This window comes from Sphaerodactylus townsendi, linkage group LG03 (assembly GCF_021028975.2).
Source record: "Sphaerodactylus townsendi isolate TG3544 linkage group LG03, MPM_Stown_v2.3, whole genome shotgun sequence".
In the NCBI taxonomy this organism is placed as follows: Eukaryota; Metazoa; Chordata; class Lepidosauria; order Squamata; family Sphaerodactylidae; genus Sphaerodactylus; species Sphaerodactylus townsendi.
In genome coordinates this window covers 64,744,034-64,767,953 of record NC_059427.1, presented here as the reverse complement: position 1 = coordinate 64,767,953, position 23,920 = coordinate 64,744,034, and the positions used below count along the sequence as shown (strand labels likewise).

The 23,920-nt window shown below is 43.0% G+C and overlaps 1 protein-coding gene across 5 annotated transcripts in view; it reads left to right on the top strand.

The window, feature by feature from the left end:
• Positions 1-1,135: 1,135 nt before the first annotated feature.
• The window catches only part of STAB1 (stabilin 1), a 127,254-nt gene continuing 104,469 nt past the window's right edge, over positions 1,136-23,920 (top strand). For 2 of the 5 annotated variants that reach the window (XM_048491296.1, XM_048491298.1), the window contains exons 1-7: positions 1,136-1,391; positions 6,285-6,418; positions 10,974-11,089; positions 12,667-12,752; positions 14,772-14,841; positions 19,273-19,368; positions 21,943-22,059. In XM_048491296.1, the coding sequence (XP_048347253.1) occupies positions 1,311-1,391; positions 6,285-6,418; positions 10,974-11,089; positions 12,667-12,752; positions 14,772-14,841; positions 19,273-19,368; positions 21,943-22,059 (700 nt within the window). In that variant the 5' untranslated portion in view covers positions 1,136-1,310. Of the gene's footprint in view, positions 1,392-6,284; positions 6,419-10,973; positions 11,090-12,666; positions 12,753-14,771; positions 14,842-19,272; positions 19,369-21,942; positions 22,060-23,920 lie in introns of those variants that run through there. The other 3 variants (XM_048491299.1, XM_048491300.1, XM_048491301.1) reach the window with 3 other exon arrangements.

Here is a 23,920-nt window from a genome sequence, read left to right as displayed (position 1 = left end):
TCTTACATTCTTGGTGCAAAGCATGTCCACTGTTGACATGAAGCATAATAACTAAGTTTACATCCTCTATAGAGCTTGTGTGTGTACAACTAAACAACTACGTTTAGCTAATGGGTATGTAACATTGCTATTGATGTCAAACATCAGCATGCCTGTCTGATTTGTTTGGTGCACAGAGCCAGTTTACTGTCCAGACCAGAAATACAAGCCCTGAGGAGCCAGTACTGATACTGGGGCTTCGCTTGAAAAAAAGAAAGAAAATCCCTGTGATCTCACATGTCATCTGCTATGCTGCATGGAAGAGTTGCTGCTCAAGAAAAATGCACCTGCATTCCCTTTGGATTGTGGAACTAGCCGTGTAGGTTCTTGGATCCTGGCCACTCTGTGATGCTTGTGAAAGTAATTTTTCTAACAGGTATTATTTGTCTCAGGGTGTGGATGGAGGGTTTCAAAGCCAAAAATAGGAAACAGTAGTTCCATCACTTTCTTACTGGTGTTTCATACAAGTTTTAATTAATTGTGATGTCTACTTATGTCAATTGTGTAGCTTAACTGTAGTAATAATTTATTTAATAACTGCCCTTTAATTTAAATGCATAATAAGAAGTTTAGTGGAACAAGATGTAAATCATATACAGACATCAAATATCAAGCATACAAAGGATTTGACTAGGGGAGTTTTTTGGTGTGGTGGTGTTTGGCAACAGACTTAGCCACAAAGTTAGCCCTAAAGTACTTTATTACTCCAGTGTTGCTGAAAACAACACTAAGCAATGATCTAGGTTGAAAATGACTTGAGATGTTACTGCATCAATATTTTATAAAGATCAACTTTATCAAATACTTGTACTTTGCTGTTAGATATAAGATTTAAAAAATCACCACATTAAGGTATCCTTTGGATCAATAACAAGTCTAGTTCACACTTTATCTCACAGTTACACACTGTTAACCGGTTTCATTCCACACTGAAAAAAACAGGATTTCCTTCCATCTGTTTTGAACAGATAGATGTGAGAGGAAATCCGTAGACATTCCTGTTTTGAATAAACTTTTTCTTGCTCAGGGTTATCTTTTTACCTCTGAGCTCTTTTCTTTAGAAGAGATTCTACTGATTTATGCTTAGGGTAAAAATAATTCTGCTGTTGCATCCTTTGGAATGAGAGATTCGGAGCACGCAAAACATTTCTCTCTGTTTACCTTTAAGTTCTGGGTTTTCTTGGATCTAACTTTTAGTAGGCGGAGTTGTCTTACAAAAACTGCATCCGCCACATCCCTGGCTAACGCACAGGGCTCCTTTCAGTAAAGGAATGAAGATGAAACCTCATGTCTTATTCTTTTTCTTACCAGCCATATGCTTAATTTACACAGCCAAAGGGCAGAAAAATAAGGTAAGTTTGTAGTTCTTTCTTTGAGACTTGCAGTCCTGTGTCCCCATTGAGCTTACTGAAGAAGTTTTATTTCCTTCTGAATAAATTGTCTCAGCCTGCATGTTAAGTAGATATTTTGTAAATATATGACGTAATTTTTTTATTTCATTGTTCAGACCATTAAAATCACTTTTTCAATTAGATTTTATAGTTAGACTATATTTTTTCAGTATGTATTTGTATGATTTGTGTGTGTGTGCCCATTTGCACATGAGCAACATTTAATTATTAATCAGAACAATATTGTTAATGTTTGGATTGAAAAGGTGCCTTGGTTTAATCTGATGGCCTATTTTAATATCAAAAATTGCAAAAAGTTAGACAGTAGGTACCATTCTAAATATATCTTCTGACATTTTACCCACTGCAACATATCTGATCGTTTTCAGAGTCAGGAAACTGGGTTGGATGAACATCAGGTCAGATTCAATGCTATACACTCACCTTTTAATGTATTTATTTATTTAATTCACTTGCAGTTCACCTTTTTCCTTAGTGGGAATCCAAAGTGGCTTCCATCATTCTCTTGCTCTGCATTTTAACCTCCCAAATCCCCTGTGAGGTAGGGTAGAGGCTGAGAGTGTGTGACAGACCCAAGGCCACCCAGGGAGCTTCCACAGCACAGGTGGGGAATTGAAACCTGAGTCTCCCAGGTACTAGTCTGACACTCTTAACCACTACACTGAATATTTGCCAGGTATTCAAACTTGAAAAAAGTGGGATTTGAAATAGAACATATGCAAAATTGCCAGAGATGCCACCCCCACCCCCCATTCCAAGCGTAAATACCGTGTTTCCCCGAAAATAAGACAGGGTCTTATATTAATTTTTGTTCCCAAAGATGTGTTAGGGCTTATTTTCAGGGGAGGTCTTATTTTTTTCCATGATTTTGTGCCCAGATCAGCTGCGCCGGGGAATCTGTAACTAGGGCTTATTTTTGGAGTAGGGCTTATATTTCAAGCATCCTCCAAAAATCCCGAAAAATCATGCAAGGCCTTATTTTCAGGGTAGGTCTTATTTTCAGGGAAACAGGGTGAGCTCTATGTATGCTTGAATGCCATATTTAAGTCTCATTATTGAATAAAAATGATGGTCGATCTCACAAATGATTGATTCACTTGACTGCTATTTTATTTCATGTGCTGGTGCCAACAAAGGCCAGTGCATTATTTAAAGCTGTCCCATTTTATATACTGGACTGTCTTGTTAGATGCTGCATTTCACAGCTCCTTTGTCTTAACTGGATGAACTGTGAGTAAGGGTGCTTGCTTACTGCTTCTTCCCCCCACACATTTTCCCTTCTATCTGTCCCAGCTGATGTGCAATGCTACCAAGGGGCACTGTATATAGCAATACTTTGCCATGGCTACACTTGGGGTACATGTGGTGTTGATAATACATGCTTCAGATGTGGTTAAATAAGGTATACTAGATAAGATGTACTACATGATCATGACATCAAGCTATGCTGCTGTTGAAGGCTGGGGAAGTTTGCATAGCTGGCCTAAATAATGTACAATAAATACTTATAATAAATGTAGTGACTAAACTAGAGGCACTATGAAACTTCCCTAGACTATTTAGAGTGTTAAACTGTCTATGATGTGTTTGTGCAAAGTACCGTGAAGTCACTCCTGACTCTTGGCGACCCTATGAATCAGTGTCCTCCAAAACATCCTTGCTCAGGTCTTGCAAACTGACTTCCTTTATGGAGTCAATCCATCTCATGCTGGGTCTTCTTCCTCTTTTCCTGCTGCCGTCAACCTTTCCTACTATTATTGTCTTTTCCAGAGACACTTATCTTCTCATTGTGTGACCAAAGTACAACAGCCTCAGTTTTGTCATTGTAGATTCTAGGCACACTTCAAGCTTTAGTTGATCTAACCCCCCCCCTTTTTTTTGATGGTCCACAGTATCTGTATCACTTACCTCCAATACTACATTTCAAAGGAATCTATGACCCCTTCCGCACACACAGAATAATGCGTTTTCAATCCACTTTCACAACTGTTTGCAAGTGGATTTTGCTATTCCGCACAGCTTCAAAGAGCATTGAAAGCAGTTTCAAAGTGCATTATTCTTTATGTGCAGAAGGGGTCTATGATACAGAGTCCTTAAAGATTCATATGTCACATTCAGGGCAATTAAAATATTTTTGGTACTGCCTGTCCTGGTTTGCCCCAGTTCACTGGGGCAGACACTTCAGATTATAAAGAGCCGCTCTCTGGCCCTGAGATCTCTGAAGCACAGGGGCCCTCTGAACGTTTGCAGGTGCTGCCACAGCAACCACCAGTTATGATCTCCACAGCAGTCCAGGAACTACCTGTAAATGCTCACACCCCATTGGCACCGTCTAATGACCTGAAGCTGCTGCAGGAGCTCTGCCAAGGTCCCCCCGCAGATGTTTCCCCAGAATCTCTGGATCAGAGACAGAGCATCAGGGCAGAGACAGACCTGACAAAGGACCACATGATAAGCAGCCTGGGGGCTTTCACTTTCCAATCTCTCCCAGGAAGGAGATGAAGTGAAGTAGCTAGGGTTAGTAGCTTCAGGTTCAGAAATACCTGGAGATTTGAGGATGGAACTTGGGGAGGGGAGGAACCTTGGTAAGATATAAGCAGTGGTGGAATTCAGCAGATTCGCACCACTTCAGCAGAACCGGGGGGTAAAATGGTGCTTGTAAACAACCAGTTGTTAAATTATTTGAATCCCACCATCAGAACCAGTTGTTAAATTATTTGAATCCCACCACTGGATATAGGGCTATCAAGTTCATCTTCCAAAGCAGCCATTTTATCCAGGAGCAGTAGAATAAATGTTTTAAACAAATAAAATGCAAATAAGGGACCTATGTAGTCTGGAAATCAGTCATAATACTAGGAGATTTCCAGCCCCTGCCTGGAGGCTGGCAACTCTAGAAGTAGCTCTAGTCAGATCTGGGACTTTAACCAGATCATCAGAAATGGTCAGATCACAGTTTCTTACATATGTCTTCAGAATTTTGGATGTTTTGTAGATTTTTGCTGGAAGTTTTACTTGCTGTCATTGCTTTGGCTATTGCCTGCTTGCCTCCATACCTGCCTCATGCCTACTCTTCCTTATTCTGCTAAGAGGCACTCTGGGAACCCCAACCCGCCACCCGCTCCCCTTATGGCAAGGAGGAGGCCGTAAGTGGGGTCGGGCGCTGGGGTGCAGGGGGGCACGGGGGTGTGGGGGATGGAAAAATAAGGTCTTGCCCTGGGTGCTATTTTCTGCCAGTATGCCTCTGCTGCCTACTTTTCTTGACTCCTAGCTGTCTGCCTGTCATGACTCCTGTCTCACTGCTGCCACCAGATCACTGCTCAGCCACAGTGACTGTGTGAAGATGTTAAGCTATACAGAAAGACTAGCTCTGTGAAATGTGGGTAGCTTAGCCCAGACAACTGCAGGGAGCAAGCAAGAGGACTTGTCAACTCTTCTTGCTGTTATACCAAATCCTCTTTGGAACCCTATACTTTAATACAGAGCCGGTTTTGTGCTGCAGAGAATTATTTGCTCCTTCCTAAATACTTACTCAATTAGTCCCTGGCAGTAATGAACAGAGGCCAATATAGAATTCTGTAAATTTCAAATTTTGTTAGAGACAGAATCTTCATTCTCTCTAATAACAGCAACAGTAAAGTAGGTGGCTTGAACCAATCATGAAAGCAGCAAGACCATACCAAATGCCCATCATGAAGACAGTGCAGCTCACCTTCAAATCAAAGTTGGGTTTCTGCATACTTGGCTTTCAGAATAATGTAAATTAGAAAAAATAAGGATTTCCCACTGAGCATGAAGACAGAGAGATAGGGAAACTGGCCTGCTCAAGCACTTCACAGCTGATAGTACCCTGAAGGTTTCCCAATAATTTATCTCATCTGCTCCCTCTCCCCCACACAGTTCTAGAACAGAAAACCAGCATCTGTCATCTGTTTGAGGGTAATTCAAAATGCACCAAGTCCATCTATATACATCTTTTGGGTAGAGTAGATGGAGAGGGTTGCTCACAGGGCATATTCACTATAGCATTCAAATGCAGCAAAACATGAGAACTGTCACTGTTGAGTATTGCTGTGTTTTGCAGTGATGGATTATGAAGTAATATGGAAGCCCTGCTTGTGGTGGTTGATCAGTGACGGCTATTTCAGATGGGCAAATTATCACTTGCATATAAGCACTGATGGAACTCCCTGTAACACAACAGGGCAGGGTAACTTAAAGTGTGCGGTGGGGAGTTCTTGCTGGATATTTCGCATGAGTATCACGCGATTAATTGACTGTGTGGATTCCACAAGAGACACTGGGAGAAGGGAAAGAGTTAAACACCCCTTCAGTGCCTCTCAGTTCCAAAGCCTACCTCAAACAATATACGCACACTGCATTTTTAAAAATGTGCCACAGATGTGTAAACCATTATTGTCTATGACATGTGGTTGGGCATCCAGACTATGCAGTTATCTGAGTGATAGTGCTTGCTGCGAACTTTCAAAGATTTCAAAATATGGTGATCTTTGCTAGATTACATTGAAAAATGAGGAATAGCTTTTTAGAGTACATAGTATAGGAAACTAAATAGTCCTGTATCCTTTAGGAAGGTACTGTTTCCTGCATCTATACATGTGTACATATTATGAATCCAAAATGGAGAGTTTAGTTTGTGGGACACACAAATGCCTTAGTATATAGGGTTCCTCAGCATAGATTCCATACGTCTGGCATTTTATTTTATATTGGCAAAGAGAATTTAAGAGGGCAACACAATTTACTGTTACTTTTTTTCTTTTTAACAAGAAGTTGTATAAGAACAACCATGATTTCCTTCCTGCTTTGCAGTTAAAGTCTATGCAATGCAACAGAAAGCTGACTTTTACCCAGAACACACCCTGTACTTCCTGTGCTGTAGCTAACAGATTGGCATGTCCGCTAGGGTGGATAAAAACAAGCAGTTTGGCAGAAAAGGGCTGCAGGTAAGAGTTCTTTTTCCTTTCAGGTTGAAGTGTGAATCATTACTTCTTAAAGCTTTTGTGCTATCTGCCTAAAAGTATGTTCCCAAAATTATGTCACATTATAGCATGACCTGGAAATACAACTCCAGGTGGGGCTACATAGGTGGAAATAGAATTGATTTTTATCCGATTTGGTCCCCAATTACAAAGAATATATTTAGCTTCCACTCTAATAGTGTCCTGAGTTTGTCCCTTTGCTTCTTCCCATGTAGCAGAACTGACATTAAGAGATAGCAGAGTCAGGCTTGTCCCAAGGCATATGGCCTGCTAGAGAGTCCACGGTTGGTATTGCCAACTTGCAGAGATGGATTGTGGAGTTCTCCTGGAATTACACCTCTTGAAGGGCGGACTCTATAGCTTCAGATCCTTGCTGACTTTCCAAAATCTGCCCTCCATAGGCATGACCCTCAAATCTCTAGGAATCGCCTAAACAAGAGTTGGCAACTCTACCCACTGCTGCCTGAGATCTTGACCCCGTTCTCCCCATTAGCAGGGGCAAACTGGCCATTAAAGCCGCTGGGGAAAGTACTGGTAGATCAATAGCCTGCCTGGAAATCTGACTGGCCCCAAGCAAGTGGCAACCCACACCTCATTTGGGGTGGCCTTCATAGTTGTAGCAAGCCATTGACCTTCTCCATGGCAACAAGAGAGCCATTAGCCCTTACCATGTATAGGGTGGATGAGTAGCCACCACATCCAAAGAACTGGCTACCCAGGTGAGCTGCTGCTGGGATGTGCAAGCTACTCTCAATCCCCACTGTGGTGAATAAGCTAGCTTCTCAGGCTACACAGGTGAACACCTACCACAGTTGAATGAGCTGCCTGTCTGAGGCATCTAGTGAACAGTTACGATGGCAAATTAGCTGGCTGCTCAAGCCCCCCCTTAAGTAGCCATCACAGTGAGTCTACTTGTGCCTATTTTCTTCCTCCGTTGAGGGGTGAGCCCCTTATTAGGGTTGTTTTGCCTCCTAGTCTGTGCCTGCCCTCTAGGAATGGGAGAGCACCCTAGAGATTCCTATAGTGCCACAGGGACCTCTGGGGGAATCTGTGATTTCATGCTAGGAGAGATATTGGAGGGAGCACAGCACATACCTTTTTAGTCTTGCCAGTGTTGATTGGGGTATGAAGGAAAGTCTTTCTGCTGCCTCTTCCCAGGAGTATTGGGGTATGAAGGAAAGTCTTTCTGCTGCCTCTTCCCAGAAGAGATCTTGTGCATGAGGGAGTGACAAGAATCACATCTTCCTTAGGATACTCCAAAACTTGGAGCCACAATTTGCATATAAGTTATTGATGCAGTGAAGAGTAAACTGCTGCACTTGGGAACACTGTTGAGGAAAGGCTAAAACTTGATATTTGCCATAACACTGGGTGGTCTGGTGCTAGATAAAAGGGGCTTGAAGCACGTGTGTGCATATGTAGTATGTTTCTCTGCACAGCACGCACTGAAATTGCATTGCACCTGCCATGTTATCTTGCAGTATACAAGTGTACTTCGCATGATCACTGATTGTTGTTTTGCCAATACATTGTTTAGACATAACTTTATTATTATTAGTAGTAGTAGTAGTGGTGGTGGTGGTAGTAGTAGTAGTAGTATTTAGTTGTTGTTGTTGTTGTTGTTGTCATTAATTCGATTTCTTAACTGCTCTACCCCTGAAGGGCTCAGAGCGGTGTATGTGTAAACAAAAGAATAAAACAATAAAACTAGTGCACAAAGACAATCGTACAATCGTTAAAATCCATGGAGTCAATTAATTAAAATAGCAGCAGTATAACCCATCTACCACTTGGTAGGTGGCGCCCGGTCTTAACCCTGGGAGGGGACCAGCAGATGGTACATGGGCATCGAGAAGGGGGATATCTGAAATCATATTATGCACTTGTGTCTCATTTGTTTATTTTTTTCCATTTTCCCTCCATTTTTCCTGCCCCCTCCAAGCCAGGAGGTCTCCCGTCACTTAGCAGATCCATCTCACTTCAGCAAGGTTGCTATATTATGGATCTTCTGAGAATAGTTTGGAACTTTCTGTCATAATCTCAGTTCATTTGAGAGTGTTCACTGAACAATGTCATATCCCGCCCCCCCAATGTTAATTGTTAATTTTTTTAACAGAAAAAACCCCGAGTAATCACAACATTTTCAGAATGAATATTATATGCAGACAACGCATTTTGCAGCCAAGTCTCGGCTTTGGATTTCCTTCATTTCTTTTCAGAGAGGAACCAACCCAATGACATGTGTTTCAGAGGCATATCTAGGCAAACTGGAGCACTGGGACAAAACCTGAGTTTGGTGCCCCCCCTATGGGCGGCCACCCTCCCCCACCACAACCAGACAATGATTTTTTTCACCAGCTCACAAAACATCTCTCACCTCCAGCAAAACATACATGGCTCTCTCCCCACCAATTCTCTTTCCTAATTTTGTCCGCACACCAACCCTATGAGGTAGGTTGTTAGCCTGAGAAACAGCTCCAAGCCAGTGCAAGTGGGTATTAAGCATGTAAATCTCTCGCAAATCACCCCCAGCAAAACATTTGCCAAACAAATGTCAGCATAATCTCTCCTAAAACACCTCCAGTGGAATCTACCCCCGAACAGCATCACTTTCAATGGTGTTTAAACGAGGGAGCCTAGATTCTCCTTTTAAATCCACCTTAAAGGGAGAATCTGGGGTCCCCAGTTAAAACAACATTGAAAGTGATGCTGTTTTGGGGTGGATTCTCCCCCACCCTGAAATAGCATCACTTTCAATGTTTAAACTGGGAACCTCAGATTCTCCCTTTAAATCCATGCCAAAGGGGGTGGATTTAAAAGGAGAATCTGGGGAAATTTGGGGGGTGCCTGCTGTCAGGGGTGCAATTGTTAAGCTAGCAGCACCCAACTTTCAGGGTATCTTTAGGAGACTCTCCTGATGATACCACCCAGGTTTGGTGAAGTTTGGTTCAGGGGGTCCAAAGTTATGAACCCTCAAAAGTGTAGCCCCCATCTCCTATTAGCTCCCTTTGGAAACAATGGGGGATGGGGCACTCCCTTTGGGAGTCCATAACTTTTGGCCCTCTGAACCTAACCTGGGTGATATCATCAGGAGAGTCTTCTGAAAAATCCCTGAAATTTTGGTGCTGCCAGCTAGCCTAAAAGCTGCACCTCCTGCAGGCCAAAAAGTGGAAAGACACTAAGAAATACAAAACACACACAAACGAACCTGAATTTTTGCGCCCGCCCCCACCCCCCAGTGACCAAATGGGGTGCCCAGGGACATTTGACTCACCATGTTTCCATGGCAGATACGCCCCTGATGTGTTGGCAAGCCTCATGTTGATGACGTCACTATTTTGCTTTGAGGTCACTGAACAGAGTGGAAGACAGCAACTTTTCCTCCCAGTCAACCTGCAGTACAGCCAAAGCCAGCTTCATTTTATTGAAACACTTCTGAGACTAGAAAAAAAGTTATGGTTCTGTCTGTGCATTAGACCTCTGGTAACTAGAGGAGATTTGCAGCCAAAGCACTCCACGTAGCCTTAGCTTTGTTAATTAAATATTTGGGGACTTCAATCAATTGCTGCCCCAGTAGACCTATTCATGCCCTCTCAGCAGCAGCCATGCAGTTTTCCTTTGTGGCTACAAGAGAGCACTTACAGGGATATCTGTGGTCTCAGATTTAAATTGACTTTAAATGTTTTAGGAATTCAGATCACACCTTTTCGTTGCTTCGCTATCACATCTTGGGTTTCCGTGCTGTTGCTCTTCTAATTACTACATTGATTCAAGTGTTTGATACATTCCCTGGCACCTACTGGCAGATTTGTGAAATGCAAGCTTTACTATAGCCCAAGAGTAGAGCACCCACAGGGACATGTGGGGTCACATGTCCCCAGGCACATGCCATCCTGTCTTGCCCCCCCCCCCCCGCAAAATTGCCTCCATTTACCTCCTCCTCTGTGCTGACTCAGCTCACAGGTCAGCAGGGGGGAGGGGATGGCACCCATGGGGCTGCAAAATCACCCCCAACACACCTCCCCCTTACCCCCTTGGCCGGCCCCGGCCCTGCCAGGTCACTCCTTCACTCAGTGGAGGCTGAAGGAACAGCCCAGCGGGGTTGTCGCAGGGCGCCCCACCAGACCCGATGGAGGCCACAGTCAAATGCCCCTCGGCCTTGCCCTACCAGGCTGTCCAGGACTGCCACCGGCTCAGGTAAGTGGGGTGTGGGGGGTAGCTACCACAGAGATGGGGGCATGCGGGGGTAGCTACCACAGGGTGTAGGGGGCACAGGGGGCATTAGGGTGCCATTTTGTCTCAGGCACCATTTTCCCCTGCTACGCCTCCGGTCAAATGCAATTGGTTTGGATGGTATTTGTGATCAAGCTTAGATTTGGGTGGTCTAATTTTGATCAACTTGATGCAAATCGCCCATTGTTTAAGAAGACAATAAAGAAGCAATGCATCTGCAATTCTCCCTGATGGTATGGCTGCTCATGATAACTACTCAGGGAGGGTTTTTTTTTTAATATTTCAGATATACAGTACAGCTGGAAGAGATTACACTTTCACTATCAGGCTGTAGTCATACTTGCAAAAAGGACATTGAAGAGAATCTCTGCTGCCCGGGATACTGGGGTTCTGAATGTTATGGTAAGGCTTTCAGTTCAGTGCATCATATTCCAGCCAGTCAAGGGCTCTGGGTCATGAAATAGAAACCTTGCAGCATTCATTTATTTATTTAAATAAATAAAATTTTAATTTAATTATAGCTACTCGCCCCCCACAACAGGGCTCAGGGTGGCAAACAACAAAAAATACCAACAAACAATAATAAATCAGCGGCAATAACAACAACCATAAACAGTAAAACCAACTACAGATGGCAGGAAACCCACCCCCCTACCTCACCCACCAGAGGCCAATGATGATAGCAGTCAAGCCAGCTGGCTAGATGGGAATGCCTGGTGGAAAAGCTCCGTCTTACAGGCCCTGCGGAACTCATTCAAGTCCCGCAGGGCCCTGATCTCACTGGGGAGGTTATTCTACCACGTAGAGGCCAGGACTGAGAATGCCCTGGTAGAAGCCAGCCTGACATCATTTGGGTCAGGGATCTCCAGCAGGTTCCCCTCCAACAAGCGGAGGGACCTGATGGGGCAGGACGGGCAGAGGTGGTCCCATAGGTATGCAAGACCAAGACCGCTCACACCCTTAAAGGTTAACACCAGCATTTTGAATGTGATCCAGTACTCAATCGGTAGTCAATGGAGTTGGTACAAGACTGGTGTGATCTCGTCTCCACTTGACTCTCCAGAAAGGAACCAGGCTGCCGCGTGTTGAACTTTAATTTGGGGATGGGACCTGACAAAGGGAGACTTGGAGCTGTGTGCATTCAAACCTTGTGTCCTGACTTGAGCTGGCAGGCAGAGATACCAGGTTACAGCAGGGAACCAAGTCCAGTCCAAGAGTCAGAAGTCTGATTTCAGCATCAGAAGTCCAGTCCAAGGGTCAGAATGCACAGAATCCACAAGTCAGAGGAAGCATTGCAGCAGTCACGAGCTCTGTTGTGTCCAGGCCTGGAGCAGGGCTGGATGCACAGCCTGCTTCTGCAGACGCTTCTTGCTCTGAGTTTTGACCTGGCTTTTGTTTACCCTGTAAAGCCTGCAGGAGCCCTGGCTGCTTCAAGCCCAGCCTTTGTTGGTTCCCAACCTGGTCTGAACTTACTGGGCTCTGCTCATTCCCTGAAGACTCATCGCTCTCCAGGGGATGGCCCATGACACCTTGCAGGTCTCATTAGGCACACAAGGGTGTTCAGCATTGGCCCTTACCATTGGCAGGTAGCATGAAGATTCTGGATTGGCCCCACGTAATAGATAGCCTTTGCCTGGTCAATGAAGTTTTGCCTATCCCACTTCAGGCTCCATCATCTGTCTTCTTTGGGCAACTTCGCAGCCTTCAGGTCCACTTTATGGCGATCTGTTAAGTGAGATCACAAATGGCTATAGCATCTACAAAAGTGGAATCATCAGAACAACAGCTATTAAGTTCACTGTAAAAGCAATTATTCCAGTGTAGTAAAAAAGCTTAATACACTGTCACTAGTCTGAGATTCATCTGCCTTAGTGGCAACGGAAAGTTCCATAGCAAATATATTAAAGGAAAGAAAACAATAGATGAGAGCCAGTATGAACTTCATTCTAAAGGCCTGTGTTTGGCTGTCTGTTTGCCAGAATGCCCAGCTGGATTTGGAAAACCGTGCAGTGGCCATGGGACCTGTTTGGATGGCATAACAGGGAATGGAAGTTGCATCTGCAAGGTCAGTTGGGGTCACTTACCATGGGTAGGAGTGCTTATATATTTTCTTGTGTGGATGGTTGTAAACCGCTCCTGGAAACACTATCTATATAATCTAACACCCATCTGTGCCCCCTTGCTGCAGATACTTAAATCCACTGATAGGGGGCATACTGACCCCCAACAAACAAATCTGAAAAGTTTCTAAAAATAAATGGAGGTTTAAATTACCCCAAAATAAATAAAGCATTCTATGTCGATGCACAGAGAATGCTTTTACCTTTGGTGGCAGCCAGTGTCAGCCTGCTGCTGATACCACCCTGGGTTGGTGAAGGTTGGTCCAGGGGGTACAAAGTTATGGGCTCCCAAAGCGGGTGCCTCCATCCCCCATTGTTTCCAATGGAAGCTAATAGGAGATGGGGGCTACACCTTTGAGAGTCCATAATTTTGGACCCCCTGAACCAAACTTCACCAAACCTGGGTGGTATCATCAGGAGAGTCTCCTAAAGATGCCCTGAAAGTTGGGTGCTGCTAGCTTAACAATTGCACCCCTGACAGCAGGCACCCCCCAAATTTCCCCAGATTCTCCTTTTAAATCCACCCCCTTTGGCATGGATTTAAAGGGAGAATCTGAGGTCCCCAGTTTAAACATTGAAAGTGATGCTGTTTCAGGGTGGGGGAGAATCCACCCCAAAACAGCATCACTTTCAATGTTGTTTTAACTGGGGACCCCAGATTCTCCCTTTCAGGTGGATTTAAAAGATGAATTTGGGCTCTCTAGTTTAAAAACCATTAAAAGTGATACTGTTTGGGGGTGGATTCCAGCATCACAGCAGCCGCCCAAAACTCAGATTTTGCACCGGGCTCCATTTTTTTCCTAGCTACACCTCTGCCCAGAGGGGAGGGCAGAAGGGGCTGCCCGCTGCTGGCTGGGAGGCCAGCTGGTGGGGGGAGGGCAGGACAGGGGAGTCTGCCATCCTGTAACCCTACCCTTCATTCCCTGCCTTATGGATATGATTTTTCATGCAATGATAAACTGGTAAATATCAGCAACTATATGTGTGGAGCAGGGGTCCAAACCAAAAACATACCAAGTGCAAAAATGCCTGTTAGCAGAATTAAAACACTGATTGAATTATTCCAGATAACTAAGGCTGTAAGTCTCATGGACTGTATCTTGAATACCATACCCTGCAAAGGTTGCTGTATTACAAGGGATCTAGGATACATCTCATCACAAGGTTTTGCATTTTCTCTGCCTTTAGAAACCATCTCCTTAACAATCGATCCTTCCCTGATCCACTCAAAGCCTCAGCCAAATTTGAATACCTAGGCAGAGACTCCAAGAAGTAACTCTGCATAAAGTCATTCAAGACTAACCGTGATCCAATCACAAGAAACAATTGGTGCTAACAACCCAGTACTTAGAAAAACAATAGATGAGCTACTAATCAGCTCAACCCAGCAATCCCAGCATGGAAACCCAGAAAATCCAGGAATAGAAACTTACTTGCTCCCGCCTCAAACTATTCTATGGGATATAAAAGCACAGTGCACCCCAAGTTCTTGCTGGCTCTACTCTAGCGCTAGCTGGCTAGCTAGCCAGCTCCTAGTGAGCTCGCTGGCCCGCTCCAGCTCTTTACTGGCTGGACCTCTCTTGGCATAGTTGGTTTGAGACACGATATCATCCTTCGCTTGGATTTCCATGCTGGCATAGGAAATAACCCATAAACTGAGATTACAATCGCACATGAGAAGGACACACAGGGAAGCTTGATTTAAATTGAGTTTTTCTCTTCTTGATTTAAATAGCCTTGATTGTTAGTTTGCTACTGACACAAGAAGAAGCCTACCAACCATAGCATCAGATGAGCAAACCATATTTCTGTAACCTAATCAGGTACCACCAAAATGGCTGTGTGTGGATAATTTTAATGTTGTATAATGATAAAGTGTCATGTTTACATGGCACGGCTGATTATATTCTAAGGGATATATTCTAAGTGACAAGGTTAAAAAATGTCGTTGTTGCTTTATTTAGGACAACTATGGAGGCTATGCTTGCCAAGACTGCTGGGATGATACTCATTTTGGCTCAGATTGCCAATCTGGTAAATAACAGATTTTGTTCAACTACAGTGAAAAGTTATCAACTGGAGAAGGGTATTTAAGTGGGCCAATGCTGATTGAAATATCCTTTTTAGAAGCATCTTTTCCAATTGGATGGCTGCAACAATGGGCGAAGGGGGTACTGGGTTTATGCCCTGCTAGAGAAATCAAGTTGGGCATTGTAGGGAGCAAGATGTTGAACCTAATGATCTTTTAGTCTGATCCAATTGGGCTGTTCTGTTGTTCTTATGTAATGAGTGGGTGTAAAAAGTCTCTTTCCCACTGCTCCACAAATCGGTTGCTTGAATTGCCTTGTCATTTCCTTTGTTGACTATAAGTCTACTTTAAACTACTCTCATAAATATTCATAGAATGGAAATTAACAAGCAGATTTGGTAAAGTAAATAAATTACTTGCAATATATGAAAATAAGCATTTAGTAGGTTGTGTATTTTTGATTAACCACTATAACTTAAAATGAAATGAACTTAGCAGCCCAGTTTTTAGTTAGCTAAGAATCATGAACATTTCCATTTTGTCTGGAATTTCTGAGTAACTTAAAAGGTTGCACAGAAGCTGGTATTTTTAAGACAATGTATATTTGGATAAGGGTATAAATAGCACTTTTCTGGTTTGTCTCCTTGTTATTATGCATGGTTTCCTGTAGCCCCCTTTCACAGTCGTTTAGAGTTTCATCTTTGCATTCTATCCTTCAAATGGTTAAACATTTTTAAAGTGGTTATTTAAATCATGTCATATATTAAATCTCAGAAATGGCCCTCAGGTGTACAACAGACTGCTGTTGTTTCACAGGATATTGTAAACCACCAGCTTCTGGTCAATGAAAGCATCTTTTCCAGACCAATCATGTTGCTGTGCAAATTGGTCAACAAATTGTAGGGCAACGTGTAACACATATATGTAAAACCTGTGTTGAGGCTGGCAAATCAATTGGAAAACACTTCCTCATGAAGAACATGGATTTTAATTATATCACATAGTGATCAAAATTTTCTTATTGGTACGCAATGTATAATATTTTTGGATTTTTTTAATTTTCTCACAAAATGCTGTAAATGTTAAACCTTTCTTCCATCTCTCCCACTGTTCTATCAAAATACCATCACCACAATTTCCAGACCATTTAATCATTACAGATTTAACCACTTCATCTTTTGTATCCCATTGCAATACCATCTTATACATTTTGGTAATCTATAAGAACATAAGAACATAAGAACAAGCCAGCTGGATCAGACCAGAGTCCATCTAGTCCAGCTCTCTGCTACTCGCAGTGGCCCACCAGGTGCCTTTGGGAGCTCACATGCAGGATGTGAAAGCAATGGCCTTCTGCGGCTGTTGCTCCCAAGCACCTGGACTGTTAAGACATTTGCAATCTCAGATCAAAGAGGATCAAGATTGGTAGCCATAAATCAACTTCTCCTCCATAAATCTGTCCAAGCCCCTTTTAAAGCTATCCAGGTTAGTGGCCATCACCACCTCCTGTGGCAGCATATTCCAAACACCAATCACACGTTGCGTGAAGAGTGTTTCCTTTTATTAGTCCTAATTCTTCCCCCCAGCATTTTCAATGGATGCCCCTGGTTCTAGTATTGTGAGAAAGGAAAAAATTTCTCTCTGTCAACATTTTCTACCCATGCATAATTTTATAGACTTCAATCATATCCCCTCAGGCGTCTCCTCTCAAACTAAAGAATCCCAAGCGGCTGCAGCCTCTCCTCATGGGAAGGTGCTCCAGTCCCTCAATCATCCTCGTTGCCCTTCTCTGCACTTTTTCTATCTCTTCAATATCCTTTTTTGAGATGTGGTGACCAGAACTGAACACAATACTCAAGTGCTTTTTCCTTGTGTTATATAAAGGCAGGGTGGGGAACCTGCAGCTCTCAGATGTTCAGGAACTACAATTCCCCATCAGCCCCTACCAGCATGGCCAATTGGCCATGCTGACGAAAACTGATGGGTGTAGTTCCTAGTATCTGAGCTTCTGGTTCCATTCCGACTCTCAGAGCATGACAATCTTTGCAGTTTATTCTCAATTCCTTTCCTAATTATCCCCAGCACAGAGTTTGCCTTTTTCACAGCTGCCATGCATTGAGTTGACATTCCCATGGAACTATCAACTAAGGCATGCTAAATCCCTTTCCTGGTCTGTGACTGATAGCACTGACCCCTGTAGCATGTATGTGAAGTTTGGATTTTTTGCCCCTATGTGCATCACTTTACATTTTGCTACATTGAACTGCATTTGCCATTTCTGAGCCACTCACCTAATTTATCAAGGTCCGGCGGAGCTCTTTGCAATCGCCCTGCGGTTCTCCACCACTACATAATTTGGTATCATCTGCAAACTTGGCCCTGCTTCTACCCCTACATCCAGGTCAATTATGAATAGGTTAAAGATCACTGGTCCCAAAGCGGATCCTTGGGGACACCACTCCTTACATCTCTCCATTGTGAGAATTTCCCATTTACACCCACTCTTTGCTTCCAGTTTCTCAGCCAGTTTTTTTAATCCATAGGAGGACTTCCCCTCTTATTCCTTCATTGCTGAGTTTTCTCAACAGTCTCTGGTGAGGAACTTTGTCAAAATGTGAAATCAAGTAGACAATGTCACTGGTTCCCCCTTATCCACATGCCTATTTACACCCTCAAGAACTCTAGTAAGTTTGTAAGACGGGATTTGCCTCTGCAAAAGCCATGCTGACTCTTTCTCAGCAGATCTGGCTTTTCTACAGGTGTTATAATTTTATCTTTAATGATAGATTCTACTAATTTGCCAGGAACAGATGTCAAACTGACTGGCCTGTAGTTTCAGGTCCCCCTAGATCCTTTCTTAAAAAAGTGGTGTGACATTGGCCATCTTCCAGTCTTCAGGGATGGAGCCTGATTTCAGGGATAAGTTGCATATTAAAGTGAGAAGATCAGCAATTTCATGCTTGAGCTCTTTAAGAACTCTTGGGTGAATGCAATCTGGGCCAGGGGATTTGGTTGCATTTAGTTTATCAATGGCTGCCAGAACTTCTTCCTTGTCTACCACTATCATCACTAGTTCCTCAGAATCGCCTCCTAAGAAGCTTGGTTCAGGTGCAGGAATTCTCCTCACCTCCTCTTGGGTGAAGACAGATGCAAAGAATTCATTCAGCTTCTCTGCAATCTCCCTGTCATCTTTTAGCACACCCTTTGTTCCTTTGTCATCTAACAGGCCTACCGCTTCCCTTGCTGGCTTCCTGCTTTTGATGTACTTGAAGAACTGTTTGTCGCTGGATTTGATGTTCGCAGCCATGCGTTCCTCATAATCCTTTTTTGCCTCCCTTACAGCTAACTTGCCTCCCTTACTTGCCTCCCTATCATCATTTATACACAAATTACATTCAAAATATGTCATTTGTGGATTAAAACAAGCTTTCTTATTATCATCTTTAAACATTTCTAACAGTTGGTAATAATGAAACCATTTTTAAATTATATCTAAAGCAGTCATAGGTTTAAATTCACATTTATTATCTTGAAAAATCAACAACTCTCTATATGTAGGCCATTTTTCTTGCATATTCACTTCTTTTCTGGCAAATGCTTCAATTGAAGACCATAAAGGAGTAATCCCTGTAATAAAGCTCTTATATTTCAATCTCTGAATTATTTTTGGTCAAAAAGCCAGTCTGGACTTCACGTATAAAAGATCTCAAAACACTTTTTAATTTTCTTGCCAGAATTGCTGCAAACAACTGATAATCATTATTCAAAAGAAAGATTGGTCTGTAATTCTTGACTTCACTTAAATCTTTTCCTTTTGCAATCAAGGTTACATTGGCATCTCTCCATATATCTGGCAGTTTCCCTTTTTGTAAAATCTCAGTCATCATTGCTAAAAGTGGATTCATCACTACTTCTGCAAATATTTTGTAATATAGCACTGGTAATCCATCTTGTTTAATTTCACTTGGTTTATAACTTCAACTAGTTCAATTGCCGAGACTGGGCTATTCAATGTATCCTTTTGCCTTTGAGATACCTGCAGTGAGTTTTGTTTATTTAAATACTCTTCAAAATTGTTCTCTTCCAACTTAGTGTTTTCATGCAATTTTGAATAATATTTATAAAATGCATTCCTTATCAACAAGAAGATTTTGATCAGTATATGGTATAATTGAAATGCATGTTCTTTATGAGGAAGTGTTTCCCAATTGATTTGCCAATCTCAGCATGGTTTTGTTTTTCATATTACTATATGTGCAAATTGGTCAAACAGTTGGACTTTTCCTGTCCATTCCTAGTTACTTCACATTGTTCTTATGGGGAAGCATAAAGGTAAGTTCATAGTAACTGTGGTATCTTGATATATTGGTCCCAGAAGTATAGTATCTCCACTTTTGCATGGTGTTTATAACTTTGGTTTGCCTTATCTCTGACAGTATGTGAGTGCCAGCATGGAATCTGCAACCATGGGATCTCTGGTGATGGAGGGTGTACCTGCTATGGTGGATACACTGGCCCCAGATGTGATCAAGGTAAATGTTGTTTGCATTTTCCATCTCTTAGGTTTCCCAAAATGTGTTGGTTTTCAGGTTATACATCCCTGATAACTGATGTGCTTTATGCCACTATTGGGCCAGTGTCTTTGCTGAATGCTTCAGGTCTTGCTATCTTGATGGAAACTAAGTGTTTTGTTAAATGAAATGATAAGGTAATCACTTGTTCTCTAACATTTTCTATAATCCTGGATGGTTATATAAGCAACATTGGCTTCTGAAAGCCTGCCACACTACAGAACAAAAATTGGGTTGCTTGAGAGTACAATGATTTGGTTTACATCCAAAGTTGGAAATTGTCGGTTGTTGTGCCTGTTTTGCAAGAACTGCTGCAGCATGAGTGCCATACATAGCTTGTAGCTTGAAACTAAGGCTACCTATACCTATTCAAAACTTGTGTCTTTACTCCCTAATCATTTTTAATAATTTCCTGCTGCTCTTTGCTTAGGAGGACTGTGAAAAAGAAATGAGCAACAGTTGACTCAGTCTTACCCTGTCTAGCACTGTCATGTTTCTAGTAATTTGTTCTTGAAGTACCATATAGTTAGAATATGTCTCCTCATTTTGGCCTATGAAGGTTGGTAAATAATTAAACTATTAACTTTCTTGTGACATTATGTTTCGAACAAGATTTCACGATATATTTTTCAGCCATTGGAATCCTACTGCTCACTGTTATGTTCCCCTTCCACCCCACATCTCAGAACACACATTCAATCCGGGATTTTTATGGATACAATATATATGTGAGATATATTTCTGATTTATATTAATGCTAACAGCTATATATGATGTGGAGCAGGATGAAACAGGCTAAGAGCAAGCCTAGAAACGGCAAACAGTCAGTAGAGAGTTAATCTACTCATTTGCTCCTTGATATCCACACCCAAGTCAGAGCTACAGTTAATAGTTGTGAATGTGCACTGCGCCTTGAATTGAGATGCAACCTTTCTCCCCTTCAGCTGTTCCTAAAATTTCCTAAGTGCTCCCATTCCTGATTTAATCTTGCTGCCTCTGCAAAATTACAATAGCCAGATACTTACTCTGCTGGCCATCTATTCAAGGTGCTTCTAATGTAATCAAGAGAACAATTGGCTACCAACCCCCATGGTTTAGAACATTAGATAGAGCTGCTAATTAGCTCAGCCCTGCAACCCAGCACAGATGCAAGAAACAAAACCTAATGCAAAGGGTCTCTTTTCACGCCAAACCAGTTATCCACCCTATAAAAATCCTGCTCACCTTAAGCTTATTGCTCATTTCTAACCTGAACCTCCCTTGGTCAAGTTGGTGTGAGACACGATATCGTCCTTCTACGGGATCTCTGTGCTGGCATAGAGTCCCTGCCTTCTCCTTCATCTGCTGCATTAGAACCATTAGGTAACGTATCACCCTGCTGTCTCCCACTTCCCATTCTATCATCCAAACCTATTTTTCCCACCTTTTTATATCTCTAGAAACTGTAGCTGTATGTTGCCTCCATATCTTTACTTCAGTATGTGTGCTCTGATCAACCAAATTTATATAAACATTTTAAACTTGATTTGGACTCGTGTTATTCTGTGGAATTCTTCATGCCATATTTCCCCAGATACATAGTCTCAAAGATCCCAACCTAGCCTTCTCTTCTCACATTTGCTAAATTGAGGTTGTTTCTCCCCAAAGCTCCTGCCAAAGCCTGGTTGCTCTCCCCATTGCTCTACCAAGCTAAGCTCTTTTCCCCAACATATTTGCAAAACCAAGCTATTCTTCCCCATTGCTAACCCCAAAAGAAATCCTTCCCCCTGTTAAGCTAGGTAACATTCCACCATTATTATTTCCTGTTTAGAAAACATTTTCATGCTGATTTTGCATGTGTTCTTCCACTTATCATAGATAACACTATTCATTTCCTCCTTGAATTTCCTTTTGGAGGATGAGGTAGTTATTTTTTGACCCTCGCAGAGGCTCAAGTATCTTCACAACAATATAAAGTTTTCCCTGTGTGACAATGAAAGATGTTCTCAAAGCACACTTGCTCACACAGGACACACTGCATCAAATGTGTTTGTTATTGCATATATAAATGTTTGTGTGCTATGTAGCATTATTTTAAAAATCCCATGTCTATAAGGAAAGAGCTGCAATGGGAAAAAGTCAATGAGGGGCAGTACTTCTTCCTAAAATATGGTAATTAAATGGGGGGAGCTCTGGGCTGGACATAGCCTAGTTCAGGGTCCAGGGTTTGGGGAGACCTCTTGGCTCTCCAGATGTTCAGGAAAGCCTACAATCCACCCTATCAGCCCACTCCTGTCAGCATGGCCAATTGGCCATGCTGGTAGGGGCTGATGGGAATTGTAGTTCCTGAACATCTGGAGAGCCGCAGGTTCCCTACCCCTGTTCTAGTCAGTCTTCTAGATGCCTATAACGACTGGAATCCCATGAACCCTTACCTGTAAATAAATCTCACTGACCTTATTTGGTCTTTTACATAAGTCAGCATGCACAGAATAAGTCAGGAAATAATTTGTATTCTCATGTATGATTTTTTAAAAATCTCTTTTAAAATTTCAGAAGATCCTCTCTGTAGAAGCGTATTCTGTGGTGATAAATCCCATTGTGTGGTGAAGGATGGGCAGGCAAGCTGTGAATGTTCACCAGGCTATAAGAAATTTGGAACGAGCTGTCAAGGTAAGAGAAAATGCCCAGCATTCGTATAAAACGTTAGAAACCTCAAAAAGCTTTGTGCAAATGCATTTTTGTAAGATTTACTATAACCCTCTTTGTAGTGCTTCTGAGGGCCACCATGGATCCATGCACAAAGATTTCCCCAAATATTATATGGAATCCAAATATCAATCCAAATATTATATGGATCCAAATATTATATCAATCCAAATATTATATCAATCCAAATATTATATGGAAGTCAATTGTGTTTATTAGTTATCTGGTTCCAGGGCCTACAGGATGGCCTAATCCCCCCCCCCTCAAATGTTGTGCCTGTGAGGTAGGTCTATAAAGAGTCTTCCCTAAGGTATGTGTGACCAAGTTGAGTACTTGACCCAACTGTCAATCATTTGTTCACATGGGGACTAACCTTTAAAAAAATCTCTGTCCTTTCACATTACTCTGAACACATTATGAGGAAGGAGGAGCTTCAGGCTTCCCTCCTCCATAATATTTGCTAATGGAAACAGCCAGTGGCATACCGACCAAGGGAACATGTGGGGTCACATGTCTCGGGTGCAGGCCATATGATCATGTGGGTGGGTGGAAAATCTCCCCTACATGGCCACACCCCTCATACGCCACACACCCACAAGAGCACAGAATTCCCATGGCCTTCCCGGAGCTAGCAGCGAGCCCTGGCCCTGCTGTGCCTTTGGGCCCTCCGGAGCTCAGTCCCCACAGTGACGGTGGAAGCAGCTTCTCTGAGGGCCCTCAGCGTCTCCCCACCATCTTGAGGGCTGAGCCGGGGGTGGGATTTGCACCCGGGTGCAGTGCCTGAGCCGTGGTCCCTTGCCATCCTTCGGCCCTCCTGAGGCAATGGTTGGCAGGACCACTTCCCGTGACAGAGGGTGGAGCCTCGGAGCCACCTTGACTCTCTCGTCTGCAGAGGCAGGACTGTCCCAGCCTGGCTCCCTGGACAGACCAGCTCGACTCTCCAGGTGCCCAGCCGCACTGCTGCCTCCTCCTGTCTCGTGAGCCCGAGGGCCAGGCCACCCAGCCACGCCAAGCCCACTCCCTGCACTCCCCTCCTGCCTGAGCTGACTGAGCCAGGGAAAGGCATGAAGACTCACATCTGGGACTGGGGAAGGCCGTGGAGGCAGCCGTCCATGTGGGGCCTTCCTGGGAGGGAATTCTCCAGGCATACCCGAGGGACTGGCAACCCGCTGTGGGGGTGGGGGCTCCCATATCAATTATAAATCTGAAAACACTGCTAGTCCTACTGCCACTACAATTGACACCTATACAACACCTGTGTTGAACAAAACTATTTACTTAGGTGAAAAAGTAAGGTGAAAAAGTAATTAAGGTGACTTATTAATCTAGAACAGTGTAAACACAAAACCTTCCACCATACAAAAGTACACAACACATGTATGAGTCAAACAGTTTCCTTAGTAACAGTCTTGACTGTAATGGTAGGGAACTAGAGTGATGCTGTACTTCTTCTTTTGGAATGCGAAGTATTCAGCAGAAGGCCATTCTATCTATAACACTGTTCTCAATAGCAAAGTATTTTCATAGATTACTTCTTCAGTAGATGTAAATAATCCTCTGCGAATGGATAATTTAGTATCTCATTAACGCAGCTTGCTTAACAATTCTCAAGGCACAGACTTCAGGACACGATCAGGTGCACCATGTCTAGGATCCCATGCACGTGTGGTTTTCCTTTTTTTTGTTTTAAGGCCGTGGTGGCGAACCTTTGGCACTCCAGATGTTAAGGACTACAATTCCCATCAGCCCCTGCCAGCATGGCCAATTGATGGGAATTTTAGTCCATATCATCTGGAGTGCCAAAGGTTCGCCACCACTGTTTTAA